The sequence below is a fragment of the Antrostomus carolinensis genome, unplaced genomic scaffold (assembly GCF_000700745.2).
Source record: "Antrostomus carolinensis isolate BGI_N321 unplaced genomic scaffold, ASM70074v2 scaffold7878, whole genome shotgun sequence".
In the NCBI taxonomy this organism is placed as follows: domain Eukaryota; kingdom Metazoa; phylum Chordata; class Aves; order Caprimulgiformes; family Caprimulgidae; genus Antrostomus; species Antrostomus carolinensis.
In genome coordinates this window covers 34,213-53,544 of record NW_010334981.1, presented here as the reverse complement: position 1 = coordinate 53,544, position 19,332 = coordinate 34,213, and the positions used below count along the sequence as shown (strand labels likewise).

Here is a 19,332-nt window from a genome sequence, read left to right as displayed (position 1 = left end):
AACAAATGAAAATAGATTTTAATAACTGAGGAAAAAAATTATGAAATCTATCTTACAATTACAGCAGTTCTTACAGTTACAACTCAGTGTTAATTTTGTGTAATTTGGTATTCAATGTTGGTTTTTTTTAAAGTAGATATCAGCAAAGTAATTAGAAACGACACAGGAAAGAGTGAACTGCAGACAAGCTACAACCTAAAGCTGCTCTTAGATCATATTCAGTGACACACATGAGTGCAGCAGTGGTTCCCATACAATGTAAATACTCTCTAAACATAAATTATTTTGTAAACATGCTAATCATTATTATACTACATAACTTCAATATTGGACTGTTTCTCAAAGCAGAATCATTTCTTCAGTAATCTTACAGACCAAAATATTTCCTTCTGTTTTTTTAAGCAATTTAAATAAATCAAATAGAGCAGACAAAGAGTTAAACATAAACTCCTTTTATTTCTGGAAAGGGACAATGACTAATAGAACCAGAACTATTTTTAAATATAGCTTGCAAAACAGCTATGGTCTTGCCTTTCTTTGGACAAAATCTGTGCACAGTGCAATGATTTGTGTTATTAATGAACACAGGGACTTTTCTTTGCCTCTGTAAAGACCACCACTGTGTCATTTAAACATTTCCTTTTCAGAAACAATGCCATAGGAAATTTGCCTCTGTATACCGGTAACAGAAGTGATTTCTAAATATAATTTAGAGTCTTTTTAAGTCTTAAAACTTTAGCTATTAACTCCTTCAGTGTCATAAGTGGTAAGACAACAAAGACCACATGCAGCAGGACTGGTGTGCAACTGCCAAGGAATCCAGACTTACTCCTTTTTCTTTTCTGCACACAGCCCATACTAACAACATAACTTCTATCCTTGTTGAAAGTGGTTTTCTGCCCATAATTCATGTTTAGAATTTGTGCAGAACTACTGCACACTTATGTGGGAAGTTCTCACACAATCTCTAAAAGATTTTAATCATATTAACATTCTGTGACATCACCTGCATTTAATTAGTCATAAATGATAAGTGTTATCCTAAACTAAGAGCATAAAAAGTTCTTATCTTTCACATGCTGTTTGGAAATAGGACTTTAGGCAAAGATCACCACATTAGTGATGATAAGTATGTCCCAAGCAATTAGAACAGTGATTTTAGGACTGTTACATATAATAACAGTCAGACTTATAGCATTCCCTACATGTAAAGTGTGCTCTCCACATTCAGTTACCTCACTTTGGGGCGGCTAGTGTTCCAGTGAAGAGGTGATATTCAGAAGATTTTTGTACCCAAGGAAAAGTAGGATTGCTACAAGGAACGTGTAAGGAAGAAGTACGTGAGCCCTCTTTGAATTTGCTACACTCTTTCTCACTCATCTTCAATGTTCTGGTCTGTAAAAATGAGAATGGGCAAGGCCAGGCTTTGTCCATGCAGAAATCATCTAGGGTATTATTCAGCAAAACACCTGAGCCTAACAGCTTGAATATGTCAAGATTGGTTGTCCCACCTCTTCTCCTTCCCTCTCTTTCCACTGAATGTTCCGCCCCCCAATCCAGGCTGTTCCACCCACTCCTTTGTGCTGGCTCTGATACTCACACTGATTCAGCCTGTTCACCCAGAAAGAATGTGTTGGTTTTTCTTTCTTGCACACATCAGTTTTATGCTGGTTTAGTGAGTTTAATCAGCTCAGTGAACAGCCTGAGTGGAAGAGCTGTCACGAGAGAACTGAAAGTATGTACCTGGGAGCAGAACCAGCCTCAAATAGCAGCACTGAACCACTAGTACAGCTGTGTTCATGAATGGTACTTCTTAAATACTAAATATTTCCTAAAATTTTCATGATAAAATAATAAAGGTCTTTTCAGAAAGATCACCAGTATCTTGAGTTTAGGCTTTCATTTTTCTTTTAATTCTCTTACTCTTGAAGTTTAAGCATGCAGAAAGTTTGTGCAAGTTCTTTGAGATGAGCTGCAGTCAGAGCGTTTCTACAGGGACATATCAACTTCCATTTACTGAGAAACTCAAAACTTTCAGCCAGGAAAAGAATTAAAATCCAGTTCTTTGGAATCCATTCTTCAGCAGTTCTTTGGTCAATGCAAACCTGAAGTCAAACTGGATTACCATCCCTAACTACAAAGGCAATTAGCAATAAGAGTTTCCTAGTGGCAAAATGGGAAGATGAAGCAAGGGGTTTTCCTCTTCCTGAAAAAAAATATACTGTTTCACAACTCAGGCTTCCTTCTGTAAAGAGAGTTAAGTCACAGGACTAGTATATGTCCTAATGACATATTTCAATGCTACTTTTCTAGAACTGTTTGTGAACAAAGCGTGCTTTTGAAGAGTTCAGACTGGTCCCTACTCCAACCACAGCCTCAATCTTTTCGTAGTTTGAAACCCTGATGAGTTTTTTCACTATCTGAAAGGAAAGATGCAATCCATTTACTACAGGTGCAAGTGTGGAAAGAGATTTGTGATTTGTTTCATAAGACAACTTCTTAGTTGCAGATCCAGAAGAGCATTTCAGGAACGGTACATGAAATATTATCCTTTAGGTACAATAAAACTATGCATCCAGTGCCTATCACAAACACAATTTTTTCATATAAATTAGATGTCCCAAGACATGCTGCGATGCTGGATATCCTACATGCAGAAATTTATACACCACCACTGAATAAAGCACAGGGCGCTTTGTCACTTGGTATCTAAGCAGCCAGGGGAAGATGACCAACCTGAGTGCCCATCTGTGAAAACCCATCCATTAAAGGACTTGTTTGAGAACAAGAACTCACAAGTCTGAAAGCCTTCAGACTCCTCATTCCCTAATAAGTGGGATGACTAAAGTATTGATACTAGTTAGATATTGGGAAGAAATTATTTCCCGTCAGGGTGGTGAGACACTGGAACAGGTTGCCCAAGGAAGCTGTGGCTGCTCCTCCCTGGAAGTGTTCAAGGCCAGGTGGGATGAGGCTTTGAGCAACCTGGTCTAGTGGAAGGTGTCCCTGCTGATGGCAGGGGGGTTGGAACTGGATGAGCTTTAAGGTCCCTTCCAACCCAAACCAGTCTGGGATTCTATGAACATCTTGACTGTTTTGCTGAAGCTGAAATACAAGATTGAAAGAGCCAAATATTCCATAGGTGCACAGCCAGATATGACCACAATTCTCTCCAAACAAACACATCTAGGTTCCACATCTTGTTGCCAGCAGTTTACATTCAAAGACCCTTTTATGAAAACACATTGTATAGGATTGCAAGTACAACTATAAAATTCTTTCTAGGAGCACTGAAAGAGAACATTATTTTGAACACAAAGGAAAATATATGGGAAAAAAAAATATGTGAATGAAGATTCTTCATATTGTTAAATCAGTTAAAGATTTAACAGTTTGTTAAATCAGTAAAAGACAGAGTACTTAAATGAGCACACAACTGGAAGATTACAGTACATATTAAACTTACAGTTATATGCTGCATATCTGCAAGATTCAAAGTTCATTGTGCTTCTGTTTTCAGACACATATTTAGGGGGGGAAGTCACTGCATACTTTTCAAAAGCCTGAGTTTTATGTAATCTAAATACTGTTAACTTTTATCTTTTTATATACCCCAAAATGTACACAGTTACAGTAGTAGCAATGTACACAACACGCAGCATTTCAATGCTGTTAAGAACCATATAAAACCACATCAAAATGACCTTGTATGGAAAAAAATACAAACAAAACCTCAGGATTTTGAATAAGCCAAGTCAACACCAGTACAAACCAGTGCACTCCTTTTCCTGTGACTGAGGACCAATGACAAAATGCCAACATAAAAACATTTTTCAGCTATAAACAAATCAGCAAGCATTTAATTAGGTGATCAAACAAGAACTGACATCCGTTTAGGAGTTCCCTAAAGAGCTCTATGATAGTCTAAATAGAAATATTTTTATAAACAGGATATGTATAATAAAATTTACAACAGCCCCTCCTGGTTTGCACAGTGTGCTACAGGATCCAAATGACTTTGGAACTGGGCTGCAGAGGGCACCAATGTGGAGGTGAGGGCTGAACTGACAGCCTCTTCTCACAGAGTTGCAGAACATCCTGTGGCAATTCTCACCATCTCTCTTTTCCCCTGTGTCTAGTTTTCTAGGACTATTTGGTCAATACAATCATCTTTAGAATAAAACCAGAGTATACAGAAAATATCTAAGAGTTTTGACCTACAGGTCATCATTACTCAGGTAACACACTATACTGAAGGCTGGAGCAGCTCTCCTATGCGGATAGGCTGAGAGAGTTGGGGCTGTTCAGCGTGGAGAAGAGAAGGCTCCAAGTGGGACCTTATAGCTGAAAGGTGCCTATGAGAAAGCTGGGGAAGAACTGTTCACAAGGGCAGGTAGCAATAGGATGAGGGGTGATGGTTTTAAATTAGAAAAGGGTAGGTGTAGGTTGGATGTTAGGAAAAAGTTCTTCAATATGAGGATGGTGGATCATTGGAACAGGTTGCCCAGAGGGAGTGGAGGCCCCATCCCTGGAAACATTCAAGGTCAGGCTTGATGGGGCTCTGAGCAACCTGCTCTAGTTTAAGATGTCCCTGCTCACTGCAGGGGGGTTGGACTGGATGACCTTTGAAGGTCCCTTCCAACCCAAACCATTCTGTGATTCCTGGTTTTCTCAGTCAGGTGTGGCTAAAAAATCTGGTAAAATTAGAACTCAGAGAAGCTGAATGAAATTGAATGAACAGGTGTAATGAGAATCTGCTACATTTTTTTCTAAAGACAAATCTACTTCTTTAAGTCCTTCATAACTTGTGTATTCTTCTCAATAACATCAGAAAAAATGATTGTAGCTATTTGACATGAGGTTTTTTTGCTTTGAAGTTGTCCTAAATGATCCATCATCTTTCTGTCTTCTAGACTGAAGGACCTTTGATTATACAAGAAAGATACTTCCAACTTACAGGTAATCTAGAAAGCTGATGGTTTTTATGGTGTTAAATTCAAGCACGGCACATTCTCAGCTCCTTTCACCTGGCTGCCAAGTTGCAATGTACAGGCCCTGTGACAACAAAGCTAGGTAGAAAAAAATGCTTATTGAAAAAAATATGCACACAGGAGTATTGGTTTCCAGCTTTTTTCTGGATGCAATTTAAGTTACTGATTTCAGATGACAGAGATTCAGAACTTGCAAGCCCTTGTCAGAGAAAAGAGCCCCCATCAAATAAAAGTCATACAAATGTGCCTGCATTAAAACACAGAGGTGAACTTCTATCGATAGTAAAAGCATACGAATGACTGGAATTTGGGAAAAGCTGTGGGTGGGACTCAAAACTCTCTCTGTTTTTCCAGATTAGAATAAGAAGTGTTTAATTAGAAGTATTTAGGGAACAGATTAACAACTGTTTAGGGAGCATGCTGGTAAGTGTGTTTTACATATTGCTAATCAAGTATTTCCAGTTTTCTAGGTACAAGCAATGCACATATGCCCACGTCTCCCATCAGAAATATATTTTCATTAAGAAGGAATAAAACAAATCCAATTCCAAGTTCTGGTAAAATCTGCTACAAAAATTACGCTTCAAAGCCTGAAACAAATGATGATATTATTTTTTAACTGAACTAAAAAACTTTGATATGGCATTAATGTCTGATTAACTAATATTTTAATAGTATTTATTATAACATATAATTTTATAATAATAATATAAATACTATATTTTAAATAAGATTTTTTAATAGTATTCATCCTTCACAAAACAATTAAACCTTAATGTTCGTAACAGACCATTTTTCAGGACCACGGACTGTAGCAGTGAGGGAAGTAAAGAGTTCAATACCTTTATTTGCTGTTTCACATTCACTGATTCTCGTGTTTGGGTTTTCTTGTTTATTTTCCTCTTCAAGACTGGCTATCCCGATTCAGAAGATATGAAAGAATACACGATCCTTCTCTTCCTGGCTTTGTGCTCTGCCAAGCCTCTCATTGGTCCTTCCTATTTTACACTAAAGAATATGATGCTCCAAGATATGGAAGAAGATGATGATGATGACGACGATGACAATTCTCTGTTTCCAACCAGTGAACCAATTATACCACTAATTCCTTTTGATCTGTTCCCAATATGCCCCTTTGGATGCCAGTGCTACGTGAGAGTTGTCCACTGCTCTGACCTAGGTAAGAATGAATTTGTGTGTCTGTTTTCCACTGGACTCTCCTTTGGAGGATTTGCCTTTTAAAAGCTGAATGTTACAGCTCCATAAATTGCACACATTCATGTGTTCCTATACTAGTGATTTTCAACAGGAGCTCACATTTTTTCAGTTAGGCTTGTAAATCATATCTAACTCATGTCCAGCAACTAATTTTTGTCCAGCACTTTTTACAACTCAAATGTTCTCCCAGTTTATGTGCATCAGTTTAGAAAACTAATAAACTGCTGTAACCACCCTCCATCAGCGCTGACTTCTGTTGATAACAGCATAGATTGGAAAGGCATTTAAAATATGTACCAAATAACTGTAAAAACTATTTAATGGAATACTTACCAGGGTTAGTAAGTACATATAATCTGCACAGCTTTTTATCCACTAAGAGAACAAACACAGAATGCAAAAATGTTTATATTTACTTTTCAGATTACACTTTCTCCCATTTCATTTACTTCCATAAAGATATATTGAAACAGAGGAGCACAAAAGTTTGCTGTATCTTCTGTTTGCATTAGACAAGCTATTAGTCCACTCTCTCAAAAAAGATTGTGGCTAAAGAAGTACTTGATTCTCAACTACAAAGCAACATGTTAAATGAAAAACATAACAAAGGAAAAACAGGCCATAAATAAACCACAAGGAAGTTCAATGTGAGCACAGAAATGGGACACAAGCTATTGGCTCAGCTTCACTTCCACTAAAGTGCAAATCACTGGTAACATTTTAATCAAAGGCAAATCTGCTGCTGTCACTGTTGCAGATACAAACTAGTCCCTAAATATGAATTCATTATTGATCATGCCAATTTGAATTAGTGTTCACTGATGTCTGTCCATGATTCAAGGTAATCAAAGGACTATGCTCCTGCCACTAACGCAGTGACAACGGCATTTGTTCTTATCACAGCTCTGCCACCATCCTAGACCTCCTCTTAGACTCCCTCATGTCTTAGAAACATTGAGTCAATGCATAAATTGCTGGTTTTTCTCAAAATGTGTCATTATTAAGGAATCAAAATAAACTTTTGCTGACAGCAATAAGCTGTGGTTGTTGCATCTGGTTTACAGATTGCAAACCCTCTTACTTGAGTTCACAAATAGAAAAAAAACCCCCTATTAATAGACTTCATCTTTAAATAACTGTAACCTATTAATTATGGAATAACTGTTACTAAGCTGGACCAGCATTTAGCATTTGAGCATCAGCATTCCCACTGAAAGGAAGACACCCTCCCTTGCCAGTCTCTTCTGTGATTCGGGATCTCAGATGACATGAACTTTAGTGTTTTTGTCACTGAACAATTAACTGGATTGGGGAATTTCTACAGCTGGGGATGAAGCACTGGCAGCTGGAACACCACCTTTTGTCTACTTTTACCAAGAATCCGTGTCCCAGCTCTGCTGTTAACTGGACAGCTACCTCAGCAACCTGCCAGGACAATGGATAGGGCAGTGCAGAGGTGGACAGGAGCAAGCACTGAGCAGAAATCCCTTAAAGCCGCTGCCACAGCCCCGTTCCTCAGTACAGAACCACAGCCCCACAGCCTCCGAGGGCTGCTTTCTCCAAGGACTTCAGCAGTTTCCCTGTAGAGCAACCTGTGCTCTGAGGCTGCTTATTTCACACACATGAGGAGCCTGCAATGAACATCCCATTCAGGCTTTTCGTGGTCAGGAGCATTTCCTCCTGAAACTACCCCCACATTTTTGTCATACATTCTTACGTTATTAGTTCCTCTCATTATAGAATATTCCCTTCTATCCTTTGCTTTATGGCTGTTCTATTTTCTTGCCCACCACAATCATCAACAATCTTACTGAGTTTTGCTCTTTAGCACCCAGTTTTTTTGGACTTACACACAGGCACGTAATGCTTCTGTTTATCTCATATACTTAAATAGGTTTGACATCAATACCTCGCAACATTCCACCAGATACTCGTATGATTGACCTTCAAAACAACAAAATTAAAGAGGTCAAGGAAAACGATCTCCAAGGACTCACATCACTTTATGTAAGCTTGCTATTTTCCAAGTTTGAAATATCTAGCAATCTGAAATATTTTGATCCTTTTAAAACACAAATGGTATTTTTCTTCTCCAATAGTTTCCATAAAAATACAGTCTAATGCCTGTATATTTAACTGCTCCCACATAATAAGAAGCAAATTTCTTTGAGCTGTAAAAACTATGCTGCTTTCTACAACATCCAGAAAATCTACCATATGTATCTCACCAAAAAGATCCTCAAGATTTATTATGCACAGAAACACTCCTTACATTTTAAAGGCTGCAAGTCAAGTGCTCTTTTAAATCTGCTTAGCTGTAAAATAGCAGAAAGAACTTAATCTTACAGAAGAACTAGAACAATATTTTCTGAGGGTATTTCCAAAAGCACACAGCATACAACTAACACATGCACCATGGGAACTAATGTTACAAATTCTATTGACCTGAACAGAAAACAGACCAACACTGAATTACGGGAAAACTCAGGTGCCTTACTATTATTTTTTAAATACACTCAAGTATGCACATGCAGACAGACAGGCTTTAAAATAAATATCATTGGCAACTGATAAATCCAGATATTTACAGTACACAATAATCCCTTTTAATAATGAAAGAAAGTAAGAATGTCTCAGAGGCCTGGAAAGGTAGATTAAATCTATTTTGGACTATTTATTTCCATAAGAAGACACTCTAGATCCAGTACCCCCTGGATCTAGACCCAGTACCCACTGGATCTAGACAATTACAATGACAACTTTTTAATTGTCTTTGTAAAAATGACAAATCTGTTCCCCAAGCTAGAGCAAATTAACTGCATTCTATTGCACATAAGAAAGACATGAAACACACTTTAACATAAAAAAAGCTTTTCCATTGTATTTGGTTTCTGAGCAAGAATTGAAAATTTACCAGATCAAAGTGTTTATGAATGAGTTTGTTAATTATTAGGGGTTAAGCTAGGATAGAAAATACAGGAACCATATAAATCCATTGTTTGCAACTAAGTGTTTCCAATTCCCCTTAAGTGTCCCGTGTCTGGGTACAGAATGGTCTTACCAGCAAGTTGGGGGTAACCACACTAACTGTGTTTTACGTTCAGTATAAAAGATCTTACAGAAACTAACCTCCAGTGAGTAAGTCACTGGAATACATCAGCAATCACCACATTATATATTGGAATAACCACTTAATTATGTGGTAACTGAACACTCTGAGCTGTTTTGCTTTTCCTCATCAGCTAATTTGCAGCAAGGCCTACCAAAATTTTTACTGAAAGTAAAGTTTACTTTGTACAACTTGTCCGAGTACTAGTCTACTTAGCAAAAGCACAGATGGCAACTTGGATTAGGAAGGAGCATTTCCTGTTTATTTCCTTAAGCTATCCCCAGTTTTTCTGGGAAACAAAGATTAATTTTGTTTTGCTCTACTTTTTTTTCCACAATTCCAGAGAGCAGACAACTTACCAACAGCTCAAAGGAAGTGAAAAAGGAAGAAAAATGATTAGTCTAGATATGGAAATGTAGATATGTGATTTGACATGCAAAATAATTTCATATAACTTATATTTTGTTGTCTGTAGTAACTCATTACAAGTTCTCTCATAACACACAGCAACCAAGAACAAAAACTGTCCCCAAAAAAGGACTAGTGTACTGTACAGAAGAGACTTCAATTCACAGGAGTTGAGAAATCATGGCAAATAAGATATACATTATGTGTGTACATCAGTCATGTACAGACATTAACTTTTTAAGAAACTCAGATTAAAAACCTGACTTTTAGTTTGCAATATTATGCTGAAATAAAAGATGAAATTTAGAGTTTTGAGAATTTGTCTGCATTAAGGAACAACAACAACAGAATATAATCTCCATACAACCCTCCAATATATATGAAGACAACCATACTGTTTTCCCAATTCTTCTCATTATCCATTGGCACCTTGTCAGCTCTGACTAGTTTTTCCTCTACCTTCTAGTTCATGCTCCACTTCCCAGGTTCTTTTCTGTTTTTCACAATCAATTGAAATGCCCAAAGTATATACAAAGTGTTAAAGCTTGGTATGTTGGAAAAATAAATTAATTAAAATAATTAATTGTTAAATTATATATCAAATTCATGACTTAAAACTTTCCTGTATAAAGATATTTGCTTTGTATTGCTCTTCCCACGTCTCATAGGCACTTGCTTTGAACAACAATAAAATATCCAAGATCCATCCAAAAGCCTTTCAACCAACAAAGAAGCTACGACGACTGTATTTGTCCCATAACCAGTTAACTGAGATTCCAACAAATCTACCAAAAACCTTAGCGGAGCTCAGAATTCATGCTAATAAGGTTAAGAAAATCCACAAGGACGTATTTAAAGGAATGAAGTCTCTACATGTTTTAGGTAAGTCTGATCAAGCAGAAAAGAAAACGTCTTACCAGAAATGGAACATACTATATATAATTTTCACTCAAATTTTTCCCCAAGAGCTCTTAAAGAGTTATCCATGCTGTGGAAACTGTCTGTCACCATTTAATCTGTGTGAAGTTGCTACATAGGTCAAGTTCCTGGTAAGTCTGCAAGCCAAGTCAGACAGCCTTTACTCACTGGAAGCTGTGACTTCCACCCCTCAGAGTAGGTAATCAAAGCTAAACATTAATTCATGCTTAGAACATCAGAAGGAATAAATAAAACGAAACTAGCTGTTTATAACTTAATCTAGCATACACAAGTACTTTTTCTTTCCCCTTGGACAGAAATGAGTGCAAATCCTATTGACAACGATGGAATAGAGCCAGGAGCATTTGAAGGAGTAAATATCTATCATATAAGACTTGCAGAAGCTAAATTAACTTCAATTCCTAAAGGTATGCTTTGTTTGATCTTTTCTATTTTACTTATACCATCCTAAATAAAATGCTTTAACATCTAGATGATTATTAAAATGTTCATAAATTCTATTTTGTATCACTTGTTTCTACCAAACCACCTCCCTCCTAGTTTATCTTTCTTTTTGCACTTAGTATCCAGTTCTCCATCTCTGAAGGCTCCATCTCACTCTCCAGCCCCCTCTCCGGCCTTCTCCCTGTCAGACACTCTCAGAGTCACCCAGAGACTCTCCTCAGGAGAAACAATGTGGAGAAAATGATAATGTCACTTCACATCTTTCACGTTAGCCCCTCAAAAATCCTTATAAAGAAAGGATAAACCCCCAATATTTGATCTGGGTCAAGAGGGAAAAAGAATTCCCATTTCCTTTATGCATTTACAATAAAACACCCAAATTTCTAACTTTAATTTAGAATGTTTCAAGCAACTCTAGCTCCACTATGCTCTGCAATATAACCACCTTAATGCAAAATCCAATACGGCATTTTATACATATTTTCACAGGGTTTTGCTAAGTGAAATTTAATATTAACATTTTAATTAAATTCCACACAACATAATACAAAATTAAATCATTCATTCATATTAAATAATTAACTTCTGATCTGGAGGTAGTAATAAATTAAAGCACTAACTTCACAAATCACTCATCTCCACACACAAAAAAGTAGCATAACAGAACTCAATACAACACTCTACCTTTTTTTGTAGAGTGTATTTTCTGTAGGTCAGCATAGGATTTAACCAAATTCTCATTATTTTCAACTGCTCAAAACTACTAGCTAGGAGACAAAGGGAGGAAACAAAGCATAGTACCATGTTATATCAGTCATTAACTTACAGGGAAGCTAAATGTTAGCCCCCAAGATATTTATTTCTGAATCATTCATATAAATAACTTGTTTCTTATTAAATTTAATGTTGTCTTGTAGACAGATACATATGCAAAAGCATCCCTGTAGAAGAGAATACTAAAAAAACCCACAAGAAACAAAACCAACTCACCCCAATTGTCAAGATTATTTTACTGTCTGGCTGCCTACACTTCACAACACAAAAAGAAGACATTCTTCTAGTATCACCATAATACCATCTCCTGTCACTTAGTAGCAAAAATAAAAAAAAAAACGAAACCATAAAATGATTCAGATTTTGTCTTTGTAGAGAAATCTCCTACAAGCAAACGCAGCATGAGATCCAATATGTGGTGTCAAATACATAAACAAATCATAAACAAACAGGGTTTCACAGTGAACACATTCTACACAAATGGAAACTCAGTTTGTAGATCCTTCTCTCTGCAAACATTATAATGACACTAAAAGACTTTAAAAAAACGTAACTTACAAAATGCACTTAAAAATCTAAAAGGGACAGATAGGTAATGATCCTTCTTAATATTGTAACTCGGACACAACCAGCACCTGGTGGAACTGTAAACTTGAAAAAAGTCCAAACAAACACACAGCAAAGCAGGTCAGCTGGCACAAAGACAGACCGTAGAGCACAGCACTTCTGGATCGTGATGCTACAACAAATGGCAACGGGAGCAGCGCTCTCCTCAGCTCTGTTAGCAACAGAAATTGGTGGCTTGTCTCGCTCGGTGTCAGGGTGCCATCTAGACAGACGCTTGTCAAACTGAACATAAGATCAGCAAATAGAGATTCAAACATTCTCCGCCTCCTGGTCCACTCACTGACAGTTCTGAACTGGGACTGTTTGGTACCACACAAGAAAACCTTCTGCACACCAGTGTGGGAAAGAGCACAGCAAACACCTCACTTTGCAAACAGCATTCTGAAAGCTCTCGTCCCAGATCACAATCTTAGGGGCTATCATAGCACAATTGTTAGGTTGTGTGAAAGAAAACACTTGTCTACCAAAAACTGCCACCGGTTCCACAGTAGGACTTTGACTACCAACTGTTGGATAACTGCACACAACATACAATTTACACCTTCAACAGGTTCACCAAAAGTACATGAAAGCCACTATAAAGCAAGCTAGCAAAATTATACCACATATTGGAACTCTGAAATCCTATTAGCATATGCACTTTCACATCTTATTTTTTTTAAAGTTACTATTTTAAACCAAATTATGTTGATGATTTTTTTTCAAGTAATATACTTGTATCTAATACCCATTTCTTTGATGCAGACAACACTCCCTCACCCCAAGATTCTTCACCCAATCCTAAACATAAAGGAAGGAAGCTGTTTGGAACATAATAAATATTCCAACAAAAAAAAGTTTGCTTATTTTTCTCATACTATGCATTTATTTTTCATCAGAACTGCCCTCCAGTCTACTGGAACTTCATTTAGACGACAATAAGATCACAGCAATCGAACTTGAAGATTTTAACCGGTATAAAGATCTCCAAAGGTAAAATTCCCATCTTTTCATTTGATAAAAGGTCAGACCTGGCAGGATCTCTTATTTGATACTTCTCTTGTTAATGGGAGAAAAGAGAATTTAAAATATTAAATGTTTTAGTGAGAAATGCTGTAAATAAGACCAAGCTTTAAAAAATACCAAACCCAAAACAAACCAGCCTTGTTGCCTTGCCTACAGTTCACAACAGAAGTGTGTGTTAGGAACAGCATCTGATTACAAAATGCAATCATCATAAATCCGTACCTCATGGTACCCGAGTGGTGCGTAACATCACGTGGCTTTTATATAACATCTCTTAATGTGCCAGTAGCACTGTGCCTCATTTAAGCATTGCGTGTATTCCTCATATTGGAATATTTGAACCTCTGTGGTCACATCATTTACCACCAGTATTCAGTGTTTTTCTCTAGCCTGTTCCCTACCAGGCCCAGGCGTTTTAACTCCTTGGTCACTCACCTCACAAATCACTCCTCAAAATAAGGTACATGGCAACACCAACTGGTTTGTGCTTTAGGAACAGGATATCTTTCTTACAACTAAATTTCTAGGATTTAAAGTCATAATAGCTTTTTAATTCCAGAGAAAGCCTAAGTGTTCTGGAAGGAGACGCTCCATACACACCCCAAATTAGAATAAGAAAGGATGGCATGAAAAGGGAAATTTGAGACTTCTTTATACAAACACATGGGAAAACTGGTAAATTATAAGAGAAGATAAATTCACCTCCTGAAAACTAGCCTGAGAGAAATACAGTAGCCAGTAAAGAAAACTACTTGATAACTGTTTCCAAATGTGATGGGGTTTAACAAACAGAAAAAACGCATGTTCCTGAATGGTTCACTGATGTAAGACCTCCAAAAAAAGGAAGTTCTTTCTGTAAAGCTCAGTTAAGAACTCTGAAAATATGGCTGAGCAGCACTCAATTGTGGATTTGGTAATAGGAACTACTATCAAAGCAGAACTACTAAACTGCGTCAAGATACCAACTTCATTTTCTGAAGAAAACAAGAAAGAGAGGAGGAAAAAAAGGATTACAGGATGTGTGGAAAGAGCAATCCCAAACTGACCTGTGCCTCCACCTTCTGAATCATCTTTCTAGCAACACAGGCTGAAGTCTTAGAGTAAAAAATTAACTAAGGCCTAAATTAAGGAAAATGTGGAAGTAGGAAAGAAGGTAGTCCTGCTTATTTTTAAAATAGAAAGTTTTTGACTAAGCGATATATAGAACTGTTTCTTTTTAAGACTTGTTCTTCTTTAGCTATTCATTAGAACAACACCTTTCATGACTGAGTGTACTTTGTAGCTACACTACTTGATAAAAGGGAATGATTTCTTTTACAAGCAGACTGGTTGATGTTTATCATTTTAACTCTTGCCCCTAAAACTAGAAAAACTGCATGCAAAACCGGACAATTGCTCACATCAGGCCAATTGCTGTCCTTTAAGTGGAGAATAAATTAAGAAAAAATATTTATTAGACCAATGGTGGGTTGTTGGTTTTTTTTCTATCAGAGGTAAGATTTCATCATCTTTTGCCAGTTCTTTTTTCCTCTAAAGTCTACTTGTGTTTATTTCAATCTTTTAAAAAGTGTGCTCTTCAATGCTTTTGTGAATCTCAATTAATCCTTAATATAATGTTCCTTGTACTACTTCTAGGCTAGGCCTTGGAAACAATAAAATCAAAGATGTGGAAAATGGAAGCTTTGCCAACATACCAAGTATACGTGAAATCCATCTCGAAAAAAATAAGCTCAAGAAAGTTCCTCCTGGATTACCTGAACTGAAATACCTGCAGGTCATATCCTAAAACTTAATAGAACGCTCTGGTTGTTACAAGTTGTTTGACTTTCACACTGCCATACTGATTAGGACGTAATTAAGAAGCATAATTAACTGTCGCGTATATTTTGACATGACTCTCACACTAGGAAATCCCAAAATCAGCTATCTGCTTAACAAAACAAACAAGTCAAGCAGCAGGAACACTTGCTAGGAAAAAAAGGAAAACAACAGGTTACATTCAGAAAACGTTTTCAGAAAGTTCCTTCCAGATTTATTATAGTTTCTACATTAGCAAGCCAGAGTGGATTTTTTTCCATTCCTATGCTGAAAAGCTTTAAATCCAAAGAAAATTATTTATGAGGTTGAAATGATAAGATTTTAAAATTTGTATTTAGAACTAGATAAATTCTGCAATAAAATCCTTTCAAAACACATTTATTTCCTGAATTCTGGAATAGCAAGTAAAATCAAATATGTTTTATAAGATGACATATATCTTAGGATACAGAGCACAACAAAGCTTGGGGACAGACCAAGAAATGCATAGAGGACAGAGCACACGATGAGCTATTTGGTAAAAGCTTTGACCTCTGAATTTCATTTCTTGCCACTTCTCATTTCACTTCCAGTTAAAGGAAAAACTTTTTATATGTATTTATTTAAAAAATACCCCACAAAACAACAAATATCAACTTAAAATGTAATGTAAAATTAGATACACAAAGAATTCTTTTGTCAATGTACATTATTATACCTAAAAAAATTCTAAACTCTGCTGTCACAAGCTGCCCCCCCATTTTTTAGTAATTTAAACTACGTTAGCATTAGACAGATTCTTTACTGTAACCATACTGACAAATCTCTCCTAATATCAACTTTTCTAGAGACTGCTTTTTAAAATGCATTAAATCACTGAAAATTTGCATTATGGGAGAATACAATACTGCATCATTACAATTCTTACTGTAAGAGAATATAAAACTGCATTTTAGGAAAATGTTCCATAAGAATAGAGTCAAATTATTCTGACAACACACTGATAAAATATTATATAACTGTTTTTGTGGGAGAGACTGTGGCAGGAAGGAGACATTTTTTAAAGACTTAACACAAATTTGTAATTCTTGTTACTATTAAGGTGTGCATCCAACTGATCTTACAGCAAAGCTCAGTTATCTCTATGTCAATGAATATTTTGGCTATTTTTCCCATTTCCATATTAACTATTATATTTTACTATTTCTTATTGCTGCAGGTAGTCTTTCTTCATTCTAATCATATTGCAAAACTCGGAGTGAATGATTTCTGTCCAACAGGAAGAAGAAAGAAGAAAGCGTTATACAGTGGCATCAGCCTCTTCAATAATCCTGTAAAGTACTGGGAGGTTCAGCCTTCAACTTTCCGCTGCATTTTAGCCAGAAACAGTGTGCAACTTGGAAATTTCCTCAAGTGACACTGAAGTCGGTCATTTCAAAAAGCAACTTGACCAAATCAGTTCTACAATACTTGAAATCTGAAGAAAATTGCTAATTTTACACTACTTAACCAGTTTACAAAGTATTTACTATTTCAGAGGTAATTAATTAGAAACAATATGTTAGTAGGATCCATTGTATTATTTGACGATGTCCAACCTACATTTGAATAACTTAAACAAAAGCCTTTAGATCTTACAGAAGGACTCTTGGAAGTGGAACTGGAAACTGTATTTGATGTTTCCTATTATAGATGTTAAATTCTTTACTTAAATCACATAATTTTGACATATTCTTTCTTTCAAATAAATTCTAAAAAACAAGTGGAAGTTACTTTTTCCACAGTAAGGATCTTTTCCTCCGCCAATAAGTGTTGTAAGAAAAGTTGCAAAGAAAATTATCAGACTTCAAGGACAACCTCTTGTGTCATATTTGATAATCAGCAAAGATGCAATAAAAAGGTATGGTGCTGTGAGATCTTTTGTCTCTAAACTAGAACATATTTTTATCATCTATTAAGCAAGATAAAGGTGGGTTTCATATTAAGAACTAACATGAAAAAAACCTTTAAAAAGTTTTTGGTATTTTTTTCTTGCAACTTTAAGAGGGAAATGTCCTTCAATGCTTTGCTATCAATATAACTTGACGCACTCTGAACATTTAAAAGTAGGATTCAAGATTTCTCATATGCTTTGAGCTTAATAGGAATGATTATTAAACTCCCTTTAGGGCAGCACAAACATTTTCTTTTATCTATAACAATTGTAATCATGTTTCTCATTTATTTTTTTTCCTCTCTTATATTTTGACATCACACGGGTTAAGAATCCCTCGTTAATGTAAGTACCTTAAAATTGCTGAATGCAAGGAGATAGCTGGAACTCAGCTGCCCTGACTTCTCATGTAGGTCAGCACATAGAATTCTCAATACTGACAGTACTGTATAAAATGGATATTTTAGATATCTATTTAGTGTATATTTGCTATTGGGATTCAAAATAAATTAAATAAACTTAAAGAATATTTGCATTTGTAGACTTGATTACCTGATAGGTCACATCAAAACATTCAAAGATCATAACCAAACATCCTTCCGACTCTTCTCTAGATACTGTTCTTTATTCTTCCTTTTTCCAAATCTACGTACCTGGCAGATCATTTATCACTGCTGTTCTTCACAAAGCTAAAAATTCAATGCTTTATTTGAAGTAGGTGCAGGAAATGACACAGACTAGTAGTAAAAGAAAATACTACATAGAAATCAAGCAGTTCCCAAACTCTCACCCTTTCTATCACCTCCCTAAGTACACTAAGCAATAAGCATCAAGTTTTAACATCTGGGTTTTTTTTTTTAATCTGCTTGTTCCCTTTGTATTTAATATTTTTTTAGCACCTCTATGCTGTTGAGAGCCAAAACCACACAGGGAGAGGAGGGAGAGCGGGCCAGGGGCAGCTTTTACTGAAGAACAGGTTTTGCAAACAGAAATTCCCTAAAACAATTCAAGGCAGAATAAAAACAAAACAAAACAGTAAACAAATCACAAACCCTCAAACAAATCTGCAGATCACCAAGCATCCTTCTGTTCCTGGCTTCTGAAGATGTTTCTAAGGAGTGTATTTCCTAGCAAATAACACGGGGAAAACAGTGATCCATACTGAAAATAGCAGTTAATGAGTGTATTCTTCATCAGTTGGTCTACCTGATATCACGGACTTCTTTAGCCACAGCCATGTCATCAGGTGTGAAGAGCTGTGATCTCAAGCCTGATGCATACATAGGAAAAAGGCAGTAACTTCAGCAGGTTTTTCCACTGAGGAATCAGTTACTACACTCATAGGAAACACGGAACGGTTGATGTATAGTTCACACAGGGAATACATATCAGCTTTTACCACAACTGCATTCCCAGCAAAATCACAGTCTGAGCGCAGTAACAAATCTGGTGAGGCTGCAGAGGGAAATAGCCAACTCTTTAAGCCACCTCTACAAGATTTATGTGGAACATGGAAGAATGTTGAAAAGAGCAAGGGCAGAAATAAGTACCTGAGAATGAAATAGCCTAGTAACGTAAAGAACAACACACCACACAGACTAGTCATTTACCCGACAGTAAATCATCATCATCATCACAAAATCTTTACATTCATACTCAAGCAGGAGCACCTACTACCTTCATGGTAACAGCCCAAGTGCACATTCATACGCTCTGGGAAATACCAGCCTTCCCTTAATGACAGGCTGCCCTGCCTTACCCTGCCATAAACATCTCATAACCCCATACCAGAGGGATAAAATATTGTCAATAACAACCAGCTGTCCACGGAGAAAGTGAAGGAGGCCATGAGGATGATCCAAGGGCTGGAGCACCTCTCCTACGAGGACAGGCTGAGAGAGTTGGGGCTGTTCAGTCTGGAAAAGAGAAGGCTCCAGGGAGATCTTAGAGCAGCCTTTCAGTACCTGAAGGGGCTACAAGAAAGCTGGGGAGGGACTTTTCATAAGGGCAGGGAGTGACAGAACAAGGGGTGATGGCTTTAGACTGGAAGAGGGGAGATGGAGATGAGATCTGAGGAAGAAATTCTT

At 36.7% G+C, this 19,332-nt stretch overlaps 1 protein-coding gene across 1 annotated transcript; it reads left to right on the top strand.

Annotated features, from left to right (window-relative positions):
* Window positions 1-5,905: 5,905 nt before the first annotated feature.
* Window positions 5,906-16,729, top strand: ASPN (asporin). Its single transcript, XM_010174368.1, has 7 exons — window positions 5,906-6,171; window positions 8,104-8,216; window positions 10,395-10,608; window positions 10,962-11,072; window positions 13,389-13,482; window positions 15,151-15,289; window positions 16,532-16,729. The coding sequence occupies exons 1-7, from the start codon at window positions 5,925-5,927 to the stop codon at window positions 16,727-16,729; spliced, it is 1,116 nt and encodes a 371-aa protein (XP_010172670.1). The 5' UTR covers window positions 5,906-5,924.
* Window positions 16,730-19,332: the final 2,603 nt, after the last annotated feature.

What these genes read in the sequence shown, in the direction of transcription:
- ASPN (XM_010174368.1), top strand. Translation starts at nt 5,925, where the DNA reads ATGAAAGAATACACGATCCTTCTCTTCCTGGCTTTGTGCTCTGCCAAG. An exon ending in GAAGTCTCTACATGTTTTAG is followed by an intron (nt 10,609 to 10,961) that starts GTAAGTCTGATC and finishes CCCCTTGGACAG; the next exon opens with AAATGAGTGCAAATCCTATT. An exon ending in CTGAACTGAAATACCTGCAG is followed by an intron (nt 15,290 to 16,531) that starts GTCATATCCTAA and finishes TTATTGCTGCAG; the next exon opens with GTAGTCTTTCTTCATTCTAA.